The sequence below is a fragment of the Microcaecilia unicolor genome, chromosome 2 (genome assembly GCF_901765095.1).
Source record: "Microcaecilia unicolor chromosome 2, aMicUni1.1, whole genome shotgun sequence".
Taxonomy (NCBI): Eukaryota; Metazoa; Chordata; class Amphibia; order Gymnophiona; family Siphonopidae; genus Microcaecilia; species Microcaecilia unicolor.
The window spans coordinates 264,011,136-264,030,290 of NC_044032.1; the positions used below are offsets into that span (position 1 = coordinate 264,011,136).

Below are 19,155 nucleotides of genomic sequence, written 5' to 3' on the forward strand. Positions count from 1 at the left end.
AAAAAATAATTTCTATTTTCTAACGCGTGGCGCTAACCAGGCAATAATCGCAATATACGTGTGCTGACGATTACCGCCCAGTTAACGCGTGAGACTTTGCCGCTAAGTCAATGGGTGGGGATAAGGTCTCAGGCCCAAAATGGACACGTGCTGATTTTTATTGATTTTTATTTTGCCGCACGCCCACTTTTGGCATAAAAAAGGCCTTTTTTGCAGGTGTGCTGAAAAATGGACCTGCAGGCATCCAATACAAGCACCTACACCAGTGCGGGCCGTTTTTCAGCGCAGCTTAGTAAAAGGGCCCCTTAGATTGTATTATGTGTACAAAATGGAAAATCTTACTGTCATTAGGTGTAAAACTGTGGTAAGCAAATATGGACTGATATGTGGGTAGTCTTATGTGAGACACTTGTACAAATCCATGCATCTTTGGAATAAGTATTTATTTTCTTCACAGGATATGATCTAACATTCGTTCACATTAGTCACGTTACAGTAAGCACATATACAATGTCTAAGATGTGGATGGTTTCTTGTGAGACACTGTCATGCAGATTTAAGTACTTTCAGAATTGATATTTGTTCACTTATCTTAGTTTTTACTTTTTTGTCACATTCATTTATGCCCTTTGAGCACTTTTCATACATTTGTATATGTACTTTCTATAAAATTTGGTCATAATAGTATCTATGGAACATTTATAACCTTCACTGATAATGTTTTTTTCATATGTTCTGTTGACTGATACTATCTATTCTAAGCGCTCTTGTTTTTGATTATTATTATTAGCATTTGTATAGCGCTACCAGACGCACGCAGCGCCAAACACCTGACACAAAGAGACAGTCCCTGCCCAAAAGAGCTCACAATCTAAATAATACAGACAGACAAGACAGTTACAGGTGAGGGAAGTAATGGGTGAGAAGGGAGGAAGGGACAAGGGGAGGGCAATTGTGGCTAGGAGCTAAAAGCAGCAGTGAAAAGGTGGGTTTTCAGCATAGATTTGAAAACAGGTAGAGATGGAGCTAGACGTATAGGTCCAGGAAGTCTATTCCAGACATAAGGTGCCGAGAGAGAAAAGGAGCAAAGCCTGGAGTTAGCAGTGGAGGAGAAGGAGTTGTCCAGTGAGCGGAGTTCACGGGGAGGAATGTAGGGAGAGATGAGAGTGGAGAGGTAATAGGGGGCTGCAGAGTGGATCCATTTAAAGGTCAGTACGAGACCTTTTAATTCAGCCCTGTTTAGTTGCAGATCTGCAAATTCCTTTATAAACAATTCTGCATATTGTTGTGGTAAGCTAGGTAGTATTACCATTTAGTTTATTTCTAACCTTTATTTACAACCTTATTAGCATTTTTACTTATTATGATTTTTGTATTTTGCTAGACCCCTGATGCAGGCGCATAGTTGCCAAAACACAGTCCGTGTCAGGCTTTCCAATAAAGAATGTCCTATTACCCTGTTCCTGGAGGTTCATTTGTGCTTTTTGTTCTGCTTCGGTAATTAGAGGTACAGGAAGGATTTAAATTTGCTTTTTTCAATATTGGTCGAATAACAGCTTTCTTCCAAGCTGTTGGGGCAACACCTAAAGACAGACTTTAACTAATCATTGAGAGCAATTGTGGGAGCAAACCATGTTTGGAAATTTTAAGCCATGCTGAGGTTAAAGGATCAAGAAAGTGGGTAGTCAGGTGTATTAAAGAAAGTGTGCTTCTTAATGACTGCAAGGAAGATAATATAAAGGCTGACCAAGCACTTTACCAGCTGAAGAACAATCACTGGGTTCTAAGGCTCCACTTATGCTAGTTTCCAATCGTCATCAAAATAATCCATGGTACCATAGTGGACTTAGATTGCTTAAGTATGAGCATAGACAAGCCAAATGGTTATGGCAGAAAAAAGCACTCACAGGAATCGTTGCAACAATGTAAATCCTTAGCTTGCCTTAATTCACTTCATCTCAAAGAAGCAAAAAAAAAAATTTATTTCTCTAACCTTATTGATTCTTCTACCAATCCAGCAAAAAGCTGGACCCGGCTCACTAAGAATTTACTGATTTGAATTTTGCTCACACCTTTTTCAGTAGCAGCTCAAGGTGAGTCACATTCAGGTACACTGGGTATTTGGGTAGATAACAGTCTTGGGGTGGCGGGTGGATTTGATGTTAGAAAATGCCCTGAAGAGCACACAGTGTACTTCCTCAAGGTTGGACTTGATAAGAAGAACAGTGGGCAGGGTGGGAGCAGTGGGGAGGGGAGGGCTGGGAAGTTGGGGCATGTTTATGATGTTCATTTTTCTCCATGATTTGGCTGTTGATGCTGTTGCAATTACTTGATTTCCTTCTCTTAACAAAAAATGCAGACATACACATATACACGCATACACATAAAAAAATAATGCACACATTCACACACCCCCACACACAAACAAAACATAAAAACACACAGGCATGCACAACTTGGGCAAACACATGCACAAACAAAACACAGACATCCACATATACACAATACATGCAAATAAAACAGAGAGACACACACACAAACACATACAAAATACATACATATACATACACATGTATGCAGACAGGTTGGAAAAAAATCCATGATCCATGCTCCACATGCTCTCCTCACTTGGTTCAATAAAATTGCCTGCGCTCTGGGAACAGGATCATTTGTTGCCAGTAAACTCTGAAAAACCGCAGGTGCATTCAAAGCAAATAAAAAATGGGTTTCCTGGGCTGCTAGAATAAGCCTACATCTGTTTCATTAGGTACTGCTTTGCACTGCTAATGGTACGAAGGACAATCTCCTTCCCACCTTCATCAGTACTCCAAAAGGTAAAATTATGTATAATCATACCTGATAATTTTCTTTCCATTAATCATAGCTGATCAATCCATAGACTGGTGGGTTGTGTCCATCTACCAGCAGGTGGAGATAGAGAGCAAACTTTTGCCTCCCTATATGTGGTCATGTGCTGCCGGAAACTCCTCAGTATGTCGATATCAAAGCTCCATCCGCAGGACTCAGCACTTAGAGAATTACACCCACGAAGGGACACTCTGCCCAGCTCACCACCGCCGAAACGGGGGAGGGGAATTAACCCAGCTCATCCCCACACAAGAGGGGGAGGGGAATCCGTCCAGCTCATCCCCGCGGAGCGGGGGAGGGACACCACACCCGCCGATGCGGGGGGATCTGGCTTATCCTGCAACCGCAACCGCGGGAGGAGCTGACTGACCCTAACACCGCCGAAGCGGGAAGGGTACAAAGCTGCCCTACAGCCGCACGAAGCGGGAGGGAGTGCCGGCAGATTTTTAAGTCTCAATCCAGCCCCGTAAAACGGAGGGGAGAGGAATGCAGCAGCTCACTGTAACACAAACTCGTCTCAACTCTTGAAGAATCCAAGTGAAAAAACTTGAACACGAAGTCTTTCTGAAGTAACTGAAGACTAAACTTGAACCTGAAATGCAACCAGAATAAAAACAGTACAGATATCTGGGAGGGGCTATGGATTGATCAGCTATGATTAATGGAAAGAAAATTATCAGGTATGATTATACATAATTTTACCTTCCATATCATCAAGCTGATCAATCCATAGACTGGTGGGATGTACCGAAGCAGTACTCACCCAGGGCGGGACATTGAAATCCCTGACCTCAACACTGAAGCTCCAAACCGGGCCTCCGCCCGTGCAGCCACCGTCAAACGGTAATGCTTGGAGAATGTATGAGCCGAAGCCCAAGTTGCCGCCTTGCATATCTCTTCCAAGGAGACGGATCCGGCCTCTGCCATCGAGGCCGCCTGAGCTCTCGTGGAGTGAGCCTTCAGCTGGATAGGCGGCACCTTCCTTGCGGCCACATAAGCCGCTGCAATGGCTTCCTTGACCCATCTTGCCACTGTAGGCCTAGCAGCCTGCAGACCCTTACGAGGACCTGCAAACAGGACAAACAGATGATCCGATTTCCGGAAATCATTGGTCACTTCCAAGTATCTGATGATGACTCGCCTCACATCCAGATATTTAAGAGCAGAGTACTCCTCTGGGTAGTCCTCCCTACGAAAGGAAGTGAGACAGAGCTGCTGATTCACATGGAAGCGAGAAACAATCTTGGGCAGAAAGGAAGGCACTGTGCGAATAGTCACTCCTGCCTCAGTGAACTGCAGAAAAGGCTCTCGACATGAGAGCGCCTGGAGCTCGGAAACTCTTCTGGCTGAAGTGATAGCCACCAAAAAGACTGCTTTCCACGTCAGATCTTTCAGAGATGCCCTTGACAAGGGTTCAAAAGGCGGCTTCTGCAACGCTCTTAGCACCAGGTTGAGATTCCACGCAGGCACCACTGAGTGCAGAGGAGGGCGCAGGTGATTAACTCCCCTGAGAAAGCGCACCACATCTGGCTGCGAAGCCAGGGAAGCACCCTTCAGGCGGCCCCTGAAGCAAGCCAGAGCCGCTACCTGGACTTTAAGGGAACTGAGCGACAGGCCTTTCTCCAGACCTACTTGCAGGAACGCCAACACTGAAGAAATTGGAGCAGTGAAGGGAGAAAGTGAGCCTGCTTCACACCACGCTGCAAAGATACGCCAAACCCTGGCGTAAGCAGTAGAAGTAGAGCGCTTCCTCGCTCTTAGCATAGTGGCGATGACCTTGTCTGAGAAGCCCTTCTTCCTCAGACGCTGCCGCTCAATAGCCAGGTCGCAAGACCAAAGGGGGAGGGATCCTCCATCACCACGGGACCCTGATGTAACAGGCCCTGCTCCACTGACAGCCGCAGAGGATCGTCGACTGAGAGCCTGATCAAGTCCGCATACCAGGGACGTCTGGGCCAATCCGGACCCACCCGGATTACCCTGCCGGGATGCTTTGCCACCCGGTCTAGCACCCTGCCCAACATGGGCCAGGGCGGGAACACATAGAGGAGCTCTTGTGTCGGCCACTGTTGGAGAAGAGCATCTACTCCCAGGGATCGAGGGTCCCGTCCTCTGCTGAAAAAGCGCGGCACTTGGCAATTGGCCGATGACGCCATCAGAACTAGGCTCGGCTGGCCCCAGCGCTTCGTGATGTCCAAGAACGCCTGAGCAGATAGTTGCCAGTCTCCGGGCTCCAAGGTATGGCGACTGAGAAAGACCGCCTTGACATTCATGACTCCGGCAATGTGGGCCGCTGAAAGCTGCTCCAGGTTCGCTTCCGCCCACTGGCAAAGATTCATAGCCTCCTTGGCTAGAGGGGCGCTCTTGGTACCTCCCTGGCGGTTGACATAGACCACAGCCGTGGCATTGTCTGACAGGACCCGTACAGGCTTCAACACCAGTACCGGGATGAACTCCAAAAGCGCCAACCGAATGGCTCTGAGTTCCAGGAGGTTGATAGACCACTTTGCCTCTGCAGGAGACCAGAGCCCCTGCGCTGTCCTTCCCAAGCAGTGGGCTCCCCAGCCCGACAAAGAGGCGTCCGTCGTGACGACAATCCACTCTGGGGTCACCAGAGGCATTCCCGCAGACAACTTGTCTGTCTGCATCCACCAGCTCAGCGCCTTGCACACTGCTGGGTCCAAGGGAAGGCGCACAGCATAATCCTCCGACATCGGAGTCCAGCGCCGCAGCAAAGATTGTTGAAGTGGTCTCATATGAGCCCTGGCCCAGGGCACTACTTCCATCATGGCCGTCATAGAGCCCAACAGCTGCACATAGTCCCAAGCCCGAGGAGGAGAGGCTACTAGGAACTGGTCCACTTGAGCCTGAAGTTTGACAATCCGATTGTCTGGCAGGAACACTCTGCCCACTTGGGTGTCGAATCGAACTCCCAGGTACTCCAGGGACTGAGTCGGGCGCAGCTGGCTCTTCTCCCAGTTGATGATCCATCCCAGGGAGCTCAAAAGAGCAACTACCCGGTTCACAGCTTGCCGCACTCTGCATAAGAGGGGGCTCGGATCAACCAGTCGTCCAGATAAGGATGGACTTGTACCCCTTCCTTTCATAGGAAGGCCGCGATGACCACCATTACTTTGGAAAAGGTCCGCGGAGCAGTAGCCAACCCGAAAGGGAGGGCTCTGAACTGGAAGTGTCGGCCCAGGACTGCAAAACGCAGAAAGCGTTGATGATGAGGCCAGATGGGAATATGCAGGTACGCTTCCTTGATGCCCAAGGATGCCAGGAACTCTCCTGCCTTCACTGCCACTATAACAGAGCGGAGAGTCTCCATGCGAAAGTGCCGCACTTTCAAGGCCCGATTAACCCCTTTGAGGTCGAGGATAGGCCGGACAGAACCTCCTTTCTTTGGTACCACAAAGTAAATGGAGTAACGTCCCTTGCCAAGCTGACTTTCTGGCACCGGAACGACCGCGCCCAGGCGGATCAGATTGTCCAAGGTCTGCTGCACTGCCACAGCTTGACCGGAGACCTGCAGGGAGAGAGTACGAACCCGTCTTTTAAGGGTCGGCAGAACTCTAGCTTGTAGCCATCTCTGATGACTTCCAGCACCCACGCGTCTGAAGTTATTGTGGTCCACTCGCCCAGAAACGAGGACAGCCGTCCTCCAATCTGCACTGGGGCGTGGACCAAGGCCCCGTCATTGGGTACGAGACCCTGGGGGAGGACCGGAGGGAGCACCTCCGGGACGGCGGTCTCTGCGAAAGGAATGCTGCTTGGGGGAGAAATTCCTCTTGAAGGAAGAAGGGGCAGAGGAGCCCGACTTGCCCGGGCGGTACCGACGGGCTTCCTGCAACCGTCCTCTGAAGGTACCGGGACGAGTACTAGCCCGAGCCCTGACCTCTGGTAATTTCTTGCCCTTAGACGTGCCGAGATCGGTCACGATTTTGTCCAGCTCGACCCCAAAGAGCAGCTTGCCTTTAAAAGGCAATCTAGCCAGGCGGGATTTAGAGGCGTGGTCAGTAGACCAATGTTTCAGCCAAAGCCACCGCCGCGCAGAGACTGTCTGAGCCATGCCTTTAGCTGAGGCTCAAGACATCATACAGCAAGTCTGCCAAATAGGCTAAGCCCGATTACAGGGCCGGCCAATCAGCCCTCAAGGAATGATCCGAGGGGGAAGCCCGCTGCACCATAGTCAGGCACGCCCTGGCCACATAGGAACCGCAAACCGAGGCCTGCAAACTTAAAGCAGTCGCCTCAAAGGACGACCTTAAGGCCGCCTCCAATCTTCTGTCTTGGGCGTCCTTTAGGGCCGTGCCACCTTCCACCGGCAAAGCCGTTTTCTTAGTCACCGCAGTGATTAAAGAATCCACGGTAGGCCACAGATAGGCCTCACGTTCACTTTCAGGCAAAGGATAGAGGCGGGACATAGCCCTAGCCACTTTGAGGCTCGCTTCCGGGACATCCCATTGAGCCGAAATTAAGGAGTGCATGGCATCATGCACGTGGAAGGTTCTAGGCGGGCGCTTCGTCCCCAGCATAATGGCAGAGCCAACAGGGGCTGAGGGAGAGACGTCCTCCGGAGAGGAAATCTTCAAAGTGTCCATGGCCTGTAACAACAGGTTGGGCAAATCCTCTGGGCTAAAAAGCCGCGCTGCAGAGGGGTCATCCGCTCCATCCGAGCGGGGATCTATCTCCTCCAAGGAATCCGCAAAGGACCGTTGGGAGACCTCAGACACGCTGCCCTCATCTACATCGGAGGAGACAAAGTCCTCCAAGGCCTGGGAATCAACCCGAGGGCGTTACCTCTGGGAACCTCAACCTCTTTACCAGACGAGGGAGCAGGGGCAGCGTTTTGCATGAGGAAAGCCTGATGCAGCAGCAAAACAAACTCGGGGGAGAAACCCCCCAGACTGTGCACTTCCGCAGCCTGGGCAACAGCCCTAGACGCACCCTCAACCGGCGCTCGCAAGAGCGGGGGAGAGACATGCTGCGCATCCAAAATGGCGTCCGGCGCGACACTCCGCGAAGGAGCCGCGCGGGAAGAACGGCGCTTAACTTAGCCGCTTTTGCGCCGTCGCCCAAATTAAGGGCGTTCATGGCATTAATGTCTCCAACCTCAAGGGCGGCCCACGAAGAAGCCGTCCGAGCCGCGTGGCCGGCCAAGATGGCGGAGGCGAGGAGCGGGGGATGGGCGTTTATGGCGGGAAAAACCACCACGCCGGAGGAAGGACCGGGACATTCATCGGTCACTAAACTGTCACCCATCAAGGGCGAATCAGGCTGTAAAACCCCCGCATCCCCTCTAGAAGCGCTCCAGCGATCCGGGGAGCGACCCTTTGCGCCCTCGCCCTCCGACGCCATATGCCACGAGGAGAAGAATCGGGGAACCCCCTGCCCGCTATAAAAAGGTAAAATTACCTGCTTGCCGCTCCGAGCTGTAACGAACTGGTGTCCCAGTGAGTAGCTGCAATGAACGTTTAAATAAACGTCGAAATAAACGCCTTTAAGGACGTTTAAAAATTTTTTTTTTTTTTTTTTTTTTAACGGAGCCAGCGGGAGGGGGGAGAAAAGGAGGGACCTGGCACCACCAGGTTTGCACTTGCTCAAAAGAGCCCTCAACCCCAGGCCTCAACAAAACCTAAGGATTAGGCTTGGAGGCCTAGCCAGAGCTGCTGCTGTGTGTGACCACCACCTGCTGAGATAGAGAACATACTGAGGAGTTTCCGGCAGCACATGACCACATATAGGGAGGCAAAAGTTTGCTCTCTATCTCCACCTGCTGGTAGATGGACACAACCCACCAGTCTATGGATTGATCAGCTTGATGATATGGAATATAAATAAACTCTCTTACCCTCCTCACTGACCGCAGGCTCCAGTTCCACTTCTTCAATGGTGGGCTCCAGATGTACTATGTCACTAAAATTAGGAAAGATCAAGAACAAGACAAAAATAACCAGCCTGGCTCAGAAGAACATGGTAAGAGAATTCTCACTCTCACGTAGGATTACCCCTGACCCCAGAGATAGGCTGATCCAGCTCAGTTTATACCTACACATTCACAGATGAAACATAAAAGGGTGAAAACCAAAACAAAATCTGCCTGTCCCTGATGGTACTTTTTTGGGGGGGAGGGGGGGCTGGGGTGGACTGAGGGGGACATGTATTTCCTCTGAGCTCTTCCCCTCCCCCCCCTGCCTCCCACCATGTTTAAATTGAACCTTTGTTGGTGAGAATTCCCAAGTCCCGCCAGCCGAAGAGGTCTTCTGCCTGAGTCCCCCACTTCAGCAGCGCGGAAGTCAGCAGTATGCTTCAGCTGCCAATGATGGCACTCTTACGCAGGTTCAGTTCAGCGACTGAACTGAGCAGGCATAGGAGTGCTGGCGTCAGTGGTTGAAGCACACCACCAACTTCTGCGCTGCTCAGACAATATGGGAAGGGATTTGGGCAATGGACTTCCAGCTGGCAGGGCTTGGGCATCCCCACCAGCCATTAAACCAGTGCCACAATTTTGGAGGAGGTTTGGGCCCAAAATGAGGGAGGCCTAGGCTCCAGAGGTCCCCCATGGCTACGCCCCTGCTGCAGACTGTAGAAAGTTGATCAAGTATCTAACACTCTACTCGGCCTGGCTGACTTTTGAAATTGCATCTTCTATCTTCTCTCAGATTCCCTTCAGAAGCTGTAACATAGATTCCCCTTCAGAAGCTGTAACATAGGACAGATGCCAGAAATGCATTGCCAGATTCTGCATTCCAGAGGTGTCTGCACACTTCCTTCTGAAGTCTCAGAAACATGCCACATACAAATCATATTATTCCTGCTGTTATTATGCTAACTATTACAGATTTGTCCATTGTACCTGTAGTTATCATCTGCTACAGTCATGCATTTCTCATAGACAGGCCCTTCCAGTTCCATAGGCCCAGGAAATATCTGCTCCTGATAAATGATGATGGTCTTCACCAACTCATTAACCTGAGCTTGAATGAAGACAGGGTCCTGATTCTGGGGAACAGAGACCAGAGTAGGCCCAAAGCACACAGAAAGATTGTAGGGGTCCATCATGTTCTCATCACTGTACTGTGACAGGCTGCCAAGTGACACAAGAATAACACAGTCAGGACCACAATGAAGACCTAAAGCGGATAATCACACTGATACACGTAAAGAGCAGGTTTTCATCAGAATCTCATATAAACATCACTTTCAGGGCCGAATTTAAGCATATTGTGAGTCATATTGAGGGGCATAATCGAACGTCGCCGGCCAAATAGATTGCCGGCAATCTATGTTGGCGGCGGCGCTACAGCTGGCTGGAACCGTATTATCGAAAAAGATGGCCGGCCATCTTTTTTTTTCGATAATACGGTTTAGCCTGGTCAAATGCCTTGGAATTCGCCGGGTTTGAGATGGCCAGGTTTGTTTTTCAGCGATAATGGAAAAAAATGCCGGCCATCTCCAACCCGGCAAAATCCAAGGCATTTGGTCGTGGGCGGAGCCAGCATTTGTAGCGCACTTTTCCCCCCTGTCATGCCAGGACACCAGCTGGGCACCCTAGGGGTCAGTGCGGATGACTTCAGAAAAACCTCCCACATGCATAGCTCCCTTACTTTGGGTGCTCAGCCCCCCAACCCCCCCTCCAAAACCCACTGTACCCACATGTAGTTGCCCCCTTCACCCCTAAGAGCTTTGGTAGTATTGTACATTTGTGGGTAGTGGGTTTTGGAGGGCTTCCATTACCAGCACAAGTGTTACAGGTAGGGGGGGATGGGCCTGGGTCCGCCTGGCTGAAGTGCACTGCGGTACCCACTAAAAGTGCTCCAGGGACCTGCATACATGCAGGCCTCTAGGACTTGTTGCTGCTGTATAACCTTGGCACACCAGTTGACACCTGAAGACTAATCTCTTTGAAAAAGTCCTTTATTTGAATAAGCACGTTTACTCACAGTTAACTGCAGATCAGAGGTTGTGCCCCACTGGCAACAGTCTCCCTGGTACTGAGATTAGCAGTAGGTCACAGCTGGCAGAATGGTGTACAATGCCCTCTTTCAGCCACATTCAAGGTAATAACGTTCTCTAACGTGGGTGACACATGAAAGGGATCTAAAACTGGCTTACAAAAATGGCCACTACCTCATGGACTACCGGAAACAAAACAGGGCACACTCTGAACCCAGTTAGCAGGGGGGAAAAGCACCATGGAAGTACAGCCCAGTACCCTACACCCACCACAATGCATTGCTGATATGACTCTGCAGGGCACCTAACAGAAAAGGTGTCACACTCACCCCAGAGGCACATCGCAACCAGGGAAGGGCTGTCAGAGGATACAACACATTCTGCTGTCATGGAGGTGGGTACGGCATTTGAGGCTGGCATACAGGCTGGCAAAAAAGGTTTTTAGCTTTATTTTTTTAGTATGGGAGGGGGTTGGTGACCACTGGGGGAGTATGGGGAGGTCATCCCCCATTCCCTCCAGTGGTCATCTGGTCATTTGGGGCACCTTTTTGAGGCTTGGTCGTGAACATAAAAGGACCAAGTAAACCCGGCGATATACTGCTTATCGCCGGGGTTTTTTTCCATTATCGCCGAAAGCCGGCCATCTGGTAGCCAAGCCCACGCCCGCCCATGTCCCGCCTTCGCTTCGCCGCCGACACGCCTCTTTGAACTTTGGCCGGCGACGCGACGGGAAAGCAGCGATGTTGGCAAAAAAACGGCTTTTCGATTATACCGATTTGGCAGCTTTTCCGAGATCACCGGCCATCTCCCGATTTATGTCGGAAAATGGCCGGCGATCACTTTCGAAAATGAGCTGGATTGTGACCTTATCTCTTATTTGTCCTGTTTGTCTGTCCTAATTAGATTGTAAACTCTGTCGAGCAGGGACTGTCTCTTTATGTCCAGTGTACAGTGCTGTGTATGTCTAGAAGTGCTATAGAAATGATAAGTAGTAGTAGTAGTACTCATAAGTTATAATATTTAAGAGACCCCCCTCAATTAAGCAGAAAGTAAACATTAAATTAAAAAAATATTTAAAACTAACAGTCAATAATAAAAACAATAATTACAATTATTTTGTATCATAATTTTCATTATTTATAAGTGCATTTAATTTTATTTTAGTGAAGCATGAGGCCCCTTGTAATGTAAGGCACTAAGCCGTACCTTGTCTAACTAACACGTAAATCCTGCCCTGGTCATCCTTACACATAAAGGGGATAATTTCATAATGGTCAGCTATGTTGACAGGGCACAAAGGTGCCTATTTTTAGAATATTTTATAAAGACACATTAGCTTTTATATCTACTATAATAAAAAGCACCTCCAACGTTCTGAAGCTGACTCCGTGGCTTCAGTGAAGGGCTCATAAGGTTCGTGTGTCACATCTCTCTCTGCCCCGCCCTCGTGTCAAAACGTGATGACGTCGAGGGCGGATAATCAGAAGGCAGGACTGAGGGAACGAACTCACCTCCAACGTTCTGAAGCTGACTCCATGGCTTCAGTGAAGGATTTGTAACATTGGTAAGTCTGTCACATCTCTCTCTCTGCCCCGCCCTTGTGTCAAAACGTGATGACGTCGAGGGCGGGTAATCAGAAGGCAGGACTGAGGGAATGAACTTGAAGGCTGGAGAGGAGCAGGCTACAGACAGCCAGGGCTTTCAATAACGCCACAACTTCAACGGAGCTAATCAGGGGACAGAGCACAATCGCTGGGTGGCTACGGGGGGGGGGCAGGGGAGAGAGCAGAATCGCTGGGTAGCTGAAGGGGGGGCAAGGGAGAGAGCAGAATCGCTGGGTGGCTGGAGGGGGGCAGGGGACAGAGGAGGATCGCTGGATGACTCGAGGGAGGGGCAGGAGATAGAGGAGAATAGCTGGGTGGCTGGAGGGGGGGCAGGGGAGACGAGAATCGCTGGGTGGCTGCAGGGGGGGGCAGGGGACAGAGGAGAATCGCTGGGTGGCTGCAGGGGGCAGGGGACAGAGGACAATCACACACACTCTCTCTCACAGACACACTCGCACCCAGTCTCACTCTCTCTCTCTGTCACACACACACACTCACACGGTGCTGCCAACCACGCAGAGGGGGGGAGAGGCAGGGGGTCCTGAGACCACAGGGGAGGGGAGGGGAACGCAGAGGGGGGAGGGGAGGGGGTCCTGAGACCTGAGGGGGGGAGGGGATCCTGAGATCAGAGGGGGGAGGGAGGTATCTCTGTCACACACACACACTCTCTCACACACACATTCTCTCACAGTGTCTTTCTCTCTCACTCTCACACAGTCTCTTACACTATCAGGCTCATTTTCAAAGCACTTAGCCTCCCAAAGTTCCATAGAAACCTATGGAACTTAGCCTCCCAAAGTGCTTTGAAAATATGCCTCTATGTCTCACACTGTATCACATTCACTTTCTATGTGTCACACAGTCACTCTCACACACTCTTCTTGGTTTCACACACACTCTCGGTCTCACAGACAGTCTGTGTATTGCACACATACTCTCTCACACTCTGTCTCACACACACTCTCTCTCTCACACACACACACTCTCTCACACACAGTGTATCTGTGTGAAACACACTCTCACATTCACTGTGTCTCACATACGCACTCACACACACTCTCACTCAAACACACACACTCTCATTCTCACACACATACTATCTCTCTCACAGACACACTGGCACCCAGACTCACTCTCTCTGTCACACACACACACATTCACTCTTTCTCTCACACACACTCTCTCAAATATACACTCTCCGAGGAAAACCTTGCTAGCGCCCGTTTCATTTGTATCAGAAATGGGCCTTATTTACTAGTGTTTTTATAAAATACTAGAGCTAAACTGGCAGAAATTACAGCAAGATTGAAGCCACAGACATTTATATCTGCCCAGGGGTAGACATAAATATTATCATGTAAAGTACACATAAATGCATAATTTATAAAGCGCATGTGGCCCAGACTCCATCCCAGAACATGCCTACACTATATCTGGCCGATATTCAGCACTATTTAATCAGCCAGGAACGGCTCCTGGCCGGTTAAATAGCATTTAGCCAGCTCACTGCTAATATTCAGCGCGAGACAGATGGTTACTTCTGCTAAATATTCGTAGTCAGTGCATACTCCTAGATTCTATGCCTAGAGATGTGCGCCAAAATCCAGGCGGATTCTGTAACAACATGCAAAACTTAATGCTAATTAGCATTGATAACAGCACTTAAAAAGCAATAATGAGAACTAATAGGCAATAATTGGAATTTATGCGAACAACTCGCTAAGCGTATTTTGTAACGCTCTGTGCCTAACTTCTAACGTGCGCAGACACAAAGGGATGTGGTTATAAATGGGGAAATGGGTGATTCATGGGCGTTCTGGAATTTATGCACATAGTTATAGAATATGGCTCTTTGCGCCTAAATCTATGCGCTGGGATTTACGCCATGTTTTTACTGGTGAAAATGGACATGTGTAGTTTTAGGTGCTGGGATATCAACTAAGCGTATACTAAGCGTATATGCCTAAATCTAGACACCGCCTATACAATAACACTTAGGGAAAATGTTTTCCACACGGATTTTTTAGGCACCATATATAGAATCTTCCCCATAGCGGCTAACCAGCTATATCACACGATATAGCCCGCTATCTGTGAATATTTAAGTGCCGGCCAGCTACGTTCAGCGTCCAAATCGGACCACATAAATAGCAGTCCTATCTTTGGCCACTAAATATTCACTTAGGGGCCCTTTTACAAAGGCATGCCAAAAAGTGGCCTGAGGTAGTGTGGGCGCATGTATTGAATGCATGCTGGACCATTTCTCCAGCGCATCTGAAAAAAGGGGTTTTTTTGGGCCGGGAAAATGGACGTGTGGCAAAATGAAAACCATCACGCATCTATTCACAGCCTGAGCCCTTAACACCACCCATTGACTCAGCGGTAAGGGCTCATGTGTTACCCACACGATAACCATCCAGCATGCACCAACTGCCAATTACCACTGGTAACACTCCCCCCCCCCCCCCCCCCGGTAGAAAATTATTTTGTACCACATATTTTCGGCGACCACCAAACTGAATTACCACCAGGCGCACGCGCTATCCGGGCGGTAATGCCGATTTGACATGAGCTGCATGCGTGTACGCCCTTAAGCGCCTTTGTAAAAGGGCTCCTTAGCCAGTTAAGTTTGAGCTGGCCAAAAAAAAATGGATATTCAATGCCCGTCACCGTAAACAGCCTGGCATTGAATATCCAGGGCCTGCGCTGATTGCGGCACTTATGTGTGCTGCCTCCCAGCAGTTTAAATATTGGACCCGATGTGTTTTACAGGATAATTCTATAAAAGCCCTTTTACATTCATGAAATAGGGTTTCATTCATGAAAAAAGTTTATAAAATTATCCCCCAGTCATTTTATTTAAAAAAAAAAAAAAGTTAGGTTGAGAAGTCAATCAGGCACATCTTTATATCCTATTTTCTAAAGAGAGACAAGCAGCTATGTGCCCCTGAAACGCTGCAGAAATGGTGGCTATAATGAAGCTTAGACACAGGAGTCAATGTTTACTGTACAATGTGTGCAAATGTGTGTATTTTACAACATAAATGACAATTCCACCTGCACGGCACTCACGCTCCATCCCAGAAACACCTACACCAAAGTCACATATAGGTATGCACAATCTCGTCATTGGGCAGACTTGTATGCTGTGACCAGCAAACTGAGTCAGGAACTCCAGGAACAGGTTGGCTGATATTCAAAACCACTTAACTGACCAGGAACGGCACTTAGCCGTTTAAATAGTTCTTAGCTAACATTCGGTGGGAGATAGCCAGCTGTCTCCTGCTGAATATTCCTGATTAGCACTTAGCAGGTAGCTGGTTATATCGCGTGATATAACCGGCTAACTGTGAATTTCAGTGTATCACTGTAGAACTAGGGGGCACGCAATGAAGCTACAAAGTAGTAAATTTAAAATGAATCAGAAAAAATTATTTCTTCACTCAACGTCTGGAATTCATTGCCAGAGAATGTGGTAAAGGCAGTTAGCTTAGTGGGGTTTAAAAAAGGTTGGATAGCTTCCTAAAAGAAAAGTCCATAAGCCATTATTAAAATGGACTTGGGAAAACCCACTGCTTATTTCTGGGATAAGCAGAATAAAACGTATTGTACTGTTCTGTGATCTTGCCAGGTACTTGTGACCTAGATTGGCCACTGTTGGAAACAGGATACTGGGCTTGATGGACCTTTGGTCTGTCCCAGTATGGCAACACTTATGTAATTTTGACAGTCACGTCAATAGATTACAAATTCAGCAGGACACAAATCACACCTTTGAATCACTGTGGGTTGAAATTCCATGTATAAAAGGGAAAAAAATGGTGATAGGAATGTACTACCGTCCGCCTCGCCAGGATGAGCAGGTAGACACAGAAATGATAAAAGAAATCAGAGACGCGAACAAAATGGGCAATGTGATAATAATGGGTGACTTCAATTATCCAAATATAGACTGGGTAAAGGTAACATCGGGACACGCTACAGAGATACAATTCCTTGATGAAATCAAGGACAGCTTTATGGAGCAACTGGTGTAGAAGCCGACGAGAGAAGGAAAAATTCTAGACTTTGTCCTTAGTGGAGCGCATGATCTGGTGAGGGACATTATGGTACTGGGGCCGCTTGATAACAGTGACCATAATATGATCAGTTTTGACATCGACCTTGAAGTAACTGTACACAGAAAGTAAAATACGTTAGCGTTTAACTTTAAAAAAGGAGACTATGATAAAATGAGAAGAATGGTAAAAAAAAAACTTAGGGGGGCAACTGAGAGAGTAAAAACTGTACAACAGGCGTGGACGCTGTTCAAAAATACCATCCTGGAGGCCCAGGCCATACATATTCCGCGAATTAGAAAAGAAAGACGGAAGTCAAAAGACACCTGGCCTGGTTGAAAAGTGAGGTGAAGGAAGCTATTAGGGCTAAAAGAAACGCCTTCAGAAAATGGAAGAAGGAACCGTCTGAAAATAACAAGAAACAGCATAAGGAGTGTCAAAGCAAATGCAAGGCGCAGATTAAGAAGGCCAAGAGGGAGTATGAAAAAAAGATAGCATTAGAGGCAAAAAAACATAGTAAAAATTTTTTTCGGTATATTAAAAGCAGGAAGCCGGCAATAGAATCGGTTGGGCCGCTGGATGACCGAGGGGTAAAAGGGGCGATCAAGGAAGACAAAGACGTAGCGGAGAGACTGAATGAATTCTTTGCTTCGGTCTTCACCGAGGAAGATTTGGGTGGGATACCGGTGTCGGAAATGGTATTTCAAGCGGACGAGTCGGAGAAACTTACTGACTTCACGGTAAACCTGGAGGACGTAATGGGGCAGTTCGGCAAACTGAAGAGTAGCAAATCTCCTGGACCGGATGGTATTCATCCTAGAGTACTGATAGAACTGAAAAACGAGCTTGCGGAGCTACTGCTAGTGATATGCAACTTATCCTTAAAATCGAGCGTGGTACCGGAAGATTGGAAGGTGGCCAATGTAACGCCCATTTTTAAAAAAGGCTCCAGGGGAGATCCGGGAAATTATAGACCGGTGAGTCTGACGTCGGTGCCGGGGAAAATGGTAGAGGCTATTATTAAAAACAAAATTACAGGATCACGTGACGCCATGACGAGGAGCGGTTGAAAAAACCTCCGCTCCTGCCAGCCTGCCGCTAAACCCTCGAAATCGCGGAAATTGCCCGGATAAAAAAGATCGCTGAACACACCATCCTACACAAGAAGCCAAGGTATAAAATCGGCGCTAATCATAACGGGACTCCATGGCGGCGAAGAACGTTCGCAGGGAAAAAGAAAAGACGCGAGCCGGCGAAGAAAAAATGGCGGCTCCATCGAGCCCGGCCGCGACAGCCCTGAGTTCAGTGTGGGTGGCGGAAGTGGCGGCGGAGGTGACAGCCGCTATGGAACCCATGCTAGACCGACGATTAGGACCCATAGACAGCAAAATAACTTTGGTACAAGAAAATTTGGGGCAACTTACTAAAGACCTGATGGAATATCAGCAAAGACATGGGGCCCTTGAAGATAAAGTACTCAAGATGGAAGAGGAAAACGCTAAGCTCAAAACCATGGTGGAAGGCTATGAAGGGAAGCTTGAAGACCTGGAGAACCGATCCCGGAGGAACAATTTAAGATTTGTGGGACTACCTGAGGCACTGGAAACAACAAATTTGCGAGTGTTCCTAGAAAAATGGCTGACAGAACAACTACAACTCCCAGAGGACCTTGGAGTTCTTCAGGTAGAGAGAGCACATCGTGTAGGGCCCAAAAGCATAGAAACAACACGCCCGAGAGTGGTGATTTGCCGTATCTTAAATTTTGCACATAAAGAAGCAATACTACAGGCTTTGCGGAAAGAACAAGAACTGCAATATGGGAATAAAAAGATTTTATGTTTTCAAGACTATTCCGCGACGGTGGCGATGCAGAGAAGGAAGTTTTCTCCTATATGTTCAAAACTTTTTGAAAGGAAAATCCGATTTGCACTGCAGTATCCAGCTAAATTAAGAGTCACCTACCAAGCGACCACGCAGGTGTATAATACAGTAGAGCAGGCACAAGCTTTTTTGAATTCTGTGGAACATCGCTGACCGTGATGGCATAAGAAGGATATGCAGACATCCCATGGAGGGTGGGATTGCAGAAGGTAAATCACAAAAGGAATTGGATTACAAAGAGTTAACTTGATTTGAAGGATCTCAGAACCCAATTTGAGAGCTTGGAATTGCTGGATTGGCAAGAGGGACAAAATCCCGGGAGAACTCCTAGGAGAGCTAGAAGAACAACTAAAAGCCTTTGGGGATTTGTAATAGATCGCATTCTGAGAGAAGACCGGGATAATTGAACAGAATATCACAGAGAATTGAGATATATGTTTGAGAGACTTTAAAATAATTTCATACTGAAGAGCAGTGACAATTTGCTAGAAAGGCTTGGAGCACTATCAGAGTGATGGTGCTGGAGACAGCCCCTGAGATGCCACCGTAGAGAGACGGGGAGGAGCCCTCTTGCAAATTGAAGCGACATTTGAGAACTCTGAAATGAGGTCTTTTTTTTTTTTTTTTTTTTCTTTGTCTCTCTTTGACGTTGTTGTTGATGTTAACAAGATTAAGTTGATAAGTTAAGCGATTGTAAGTGGGAGATACACTGGAAAGGGGGGACAGAAAGAGTACTTTCGTACACCTTAGCTTACGAGAGGGAGGGGGTAGGAGGCGTTATACGT

General features: G+C 48.2%; 1 protein-coding gene across 1 annotated transcript in view; it reads right to left on the reverse strand.

Annotated features, from left to right (window-relative positions):
• ARHGAP4 (Rho GTPase activating protein 4) overlaps positions 1-19,155 on the reverse strand; it is a 161,672-nt gene that overhangs the window by 21,731 nt on the left and 120,786 nt on the right. Inside the window, exons 18-19 of the mRNA XM_030194094.1 lie at positions 9,728-9,958; positions 8,723-8,787 (exon numbers count right to left, since the gene is read on the reverse strand). Coding sequence (XP_030049954.1) covers positions 8,723-8,787; positions 9,728-9,958 — 296 coding nt within the window. The remainder of the gene's footprint in view (positions 1-8,722; positions 8,788-9,727; positions 9,959-19,155) is intronic.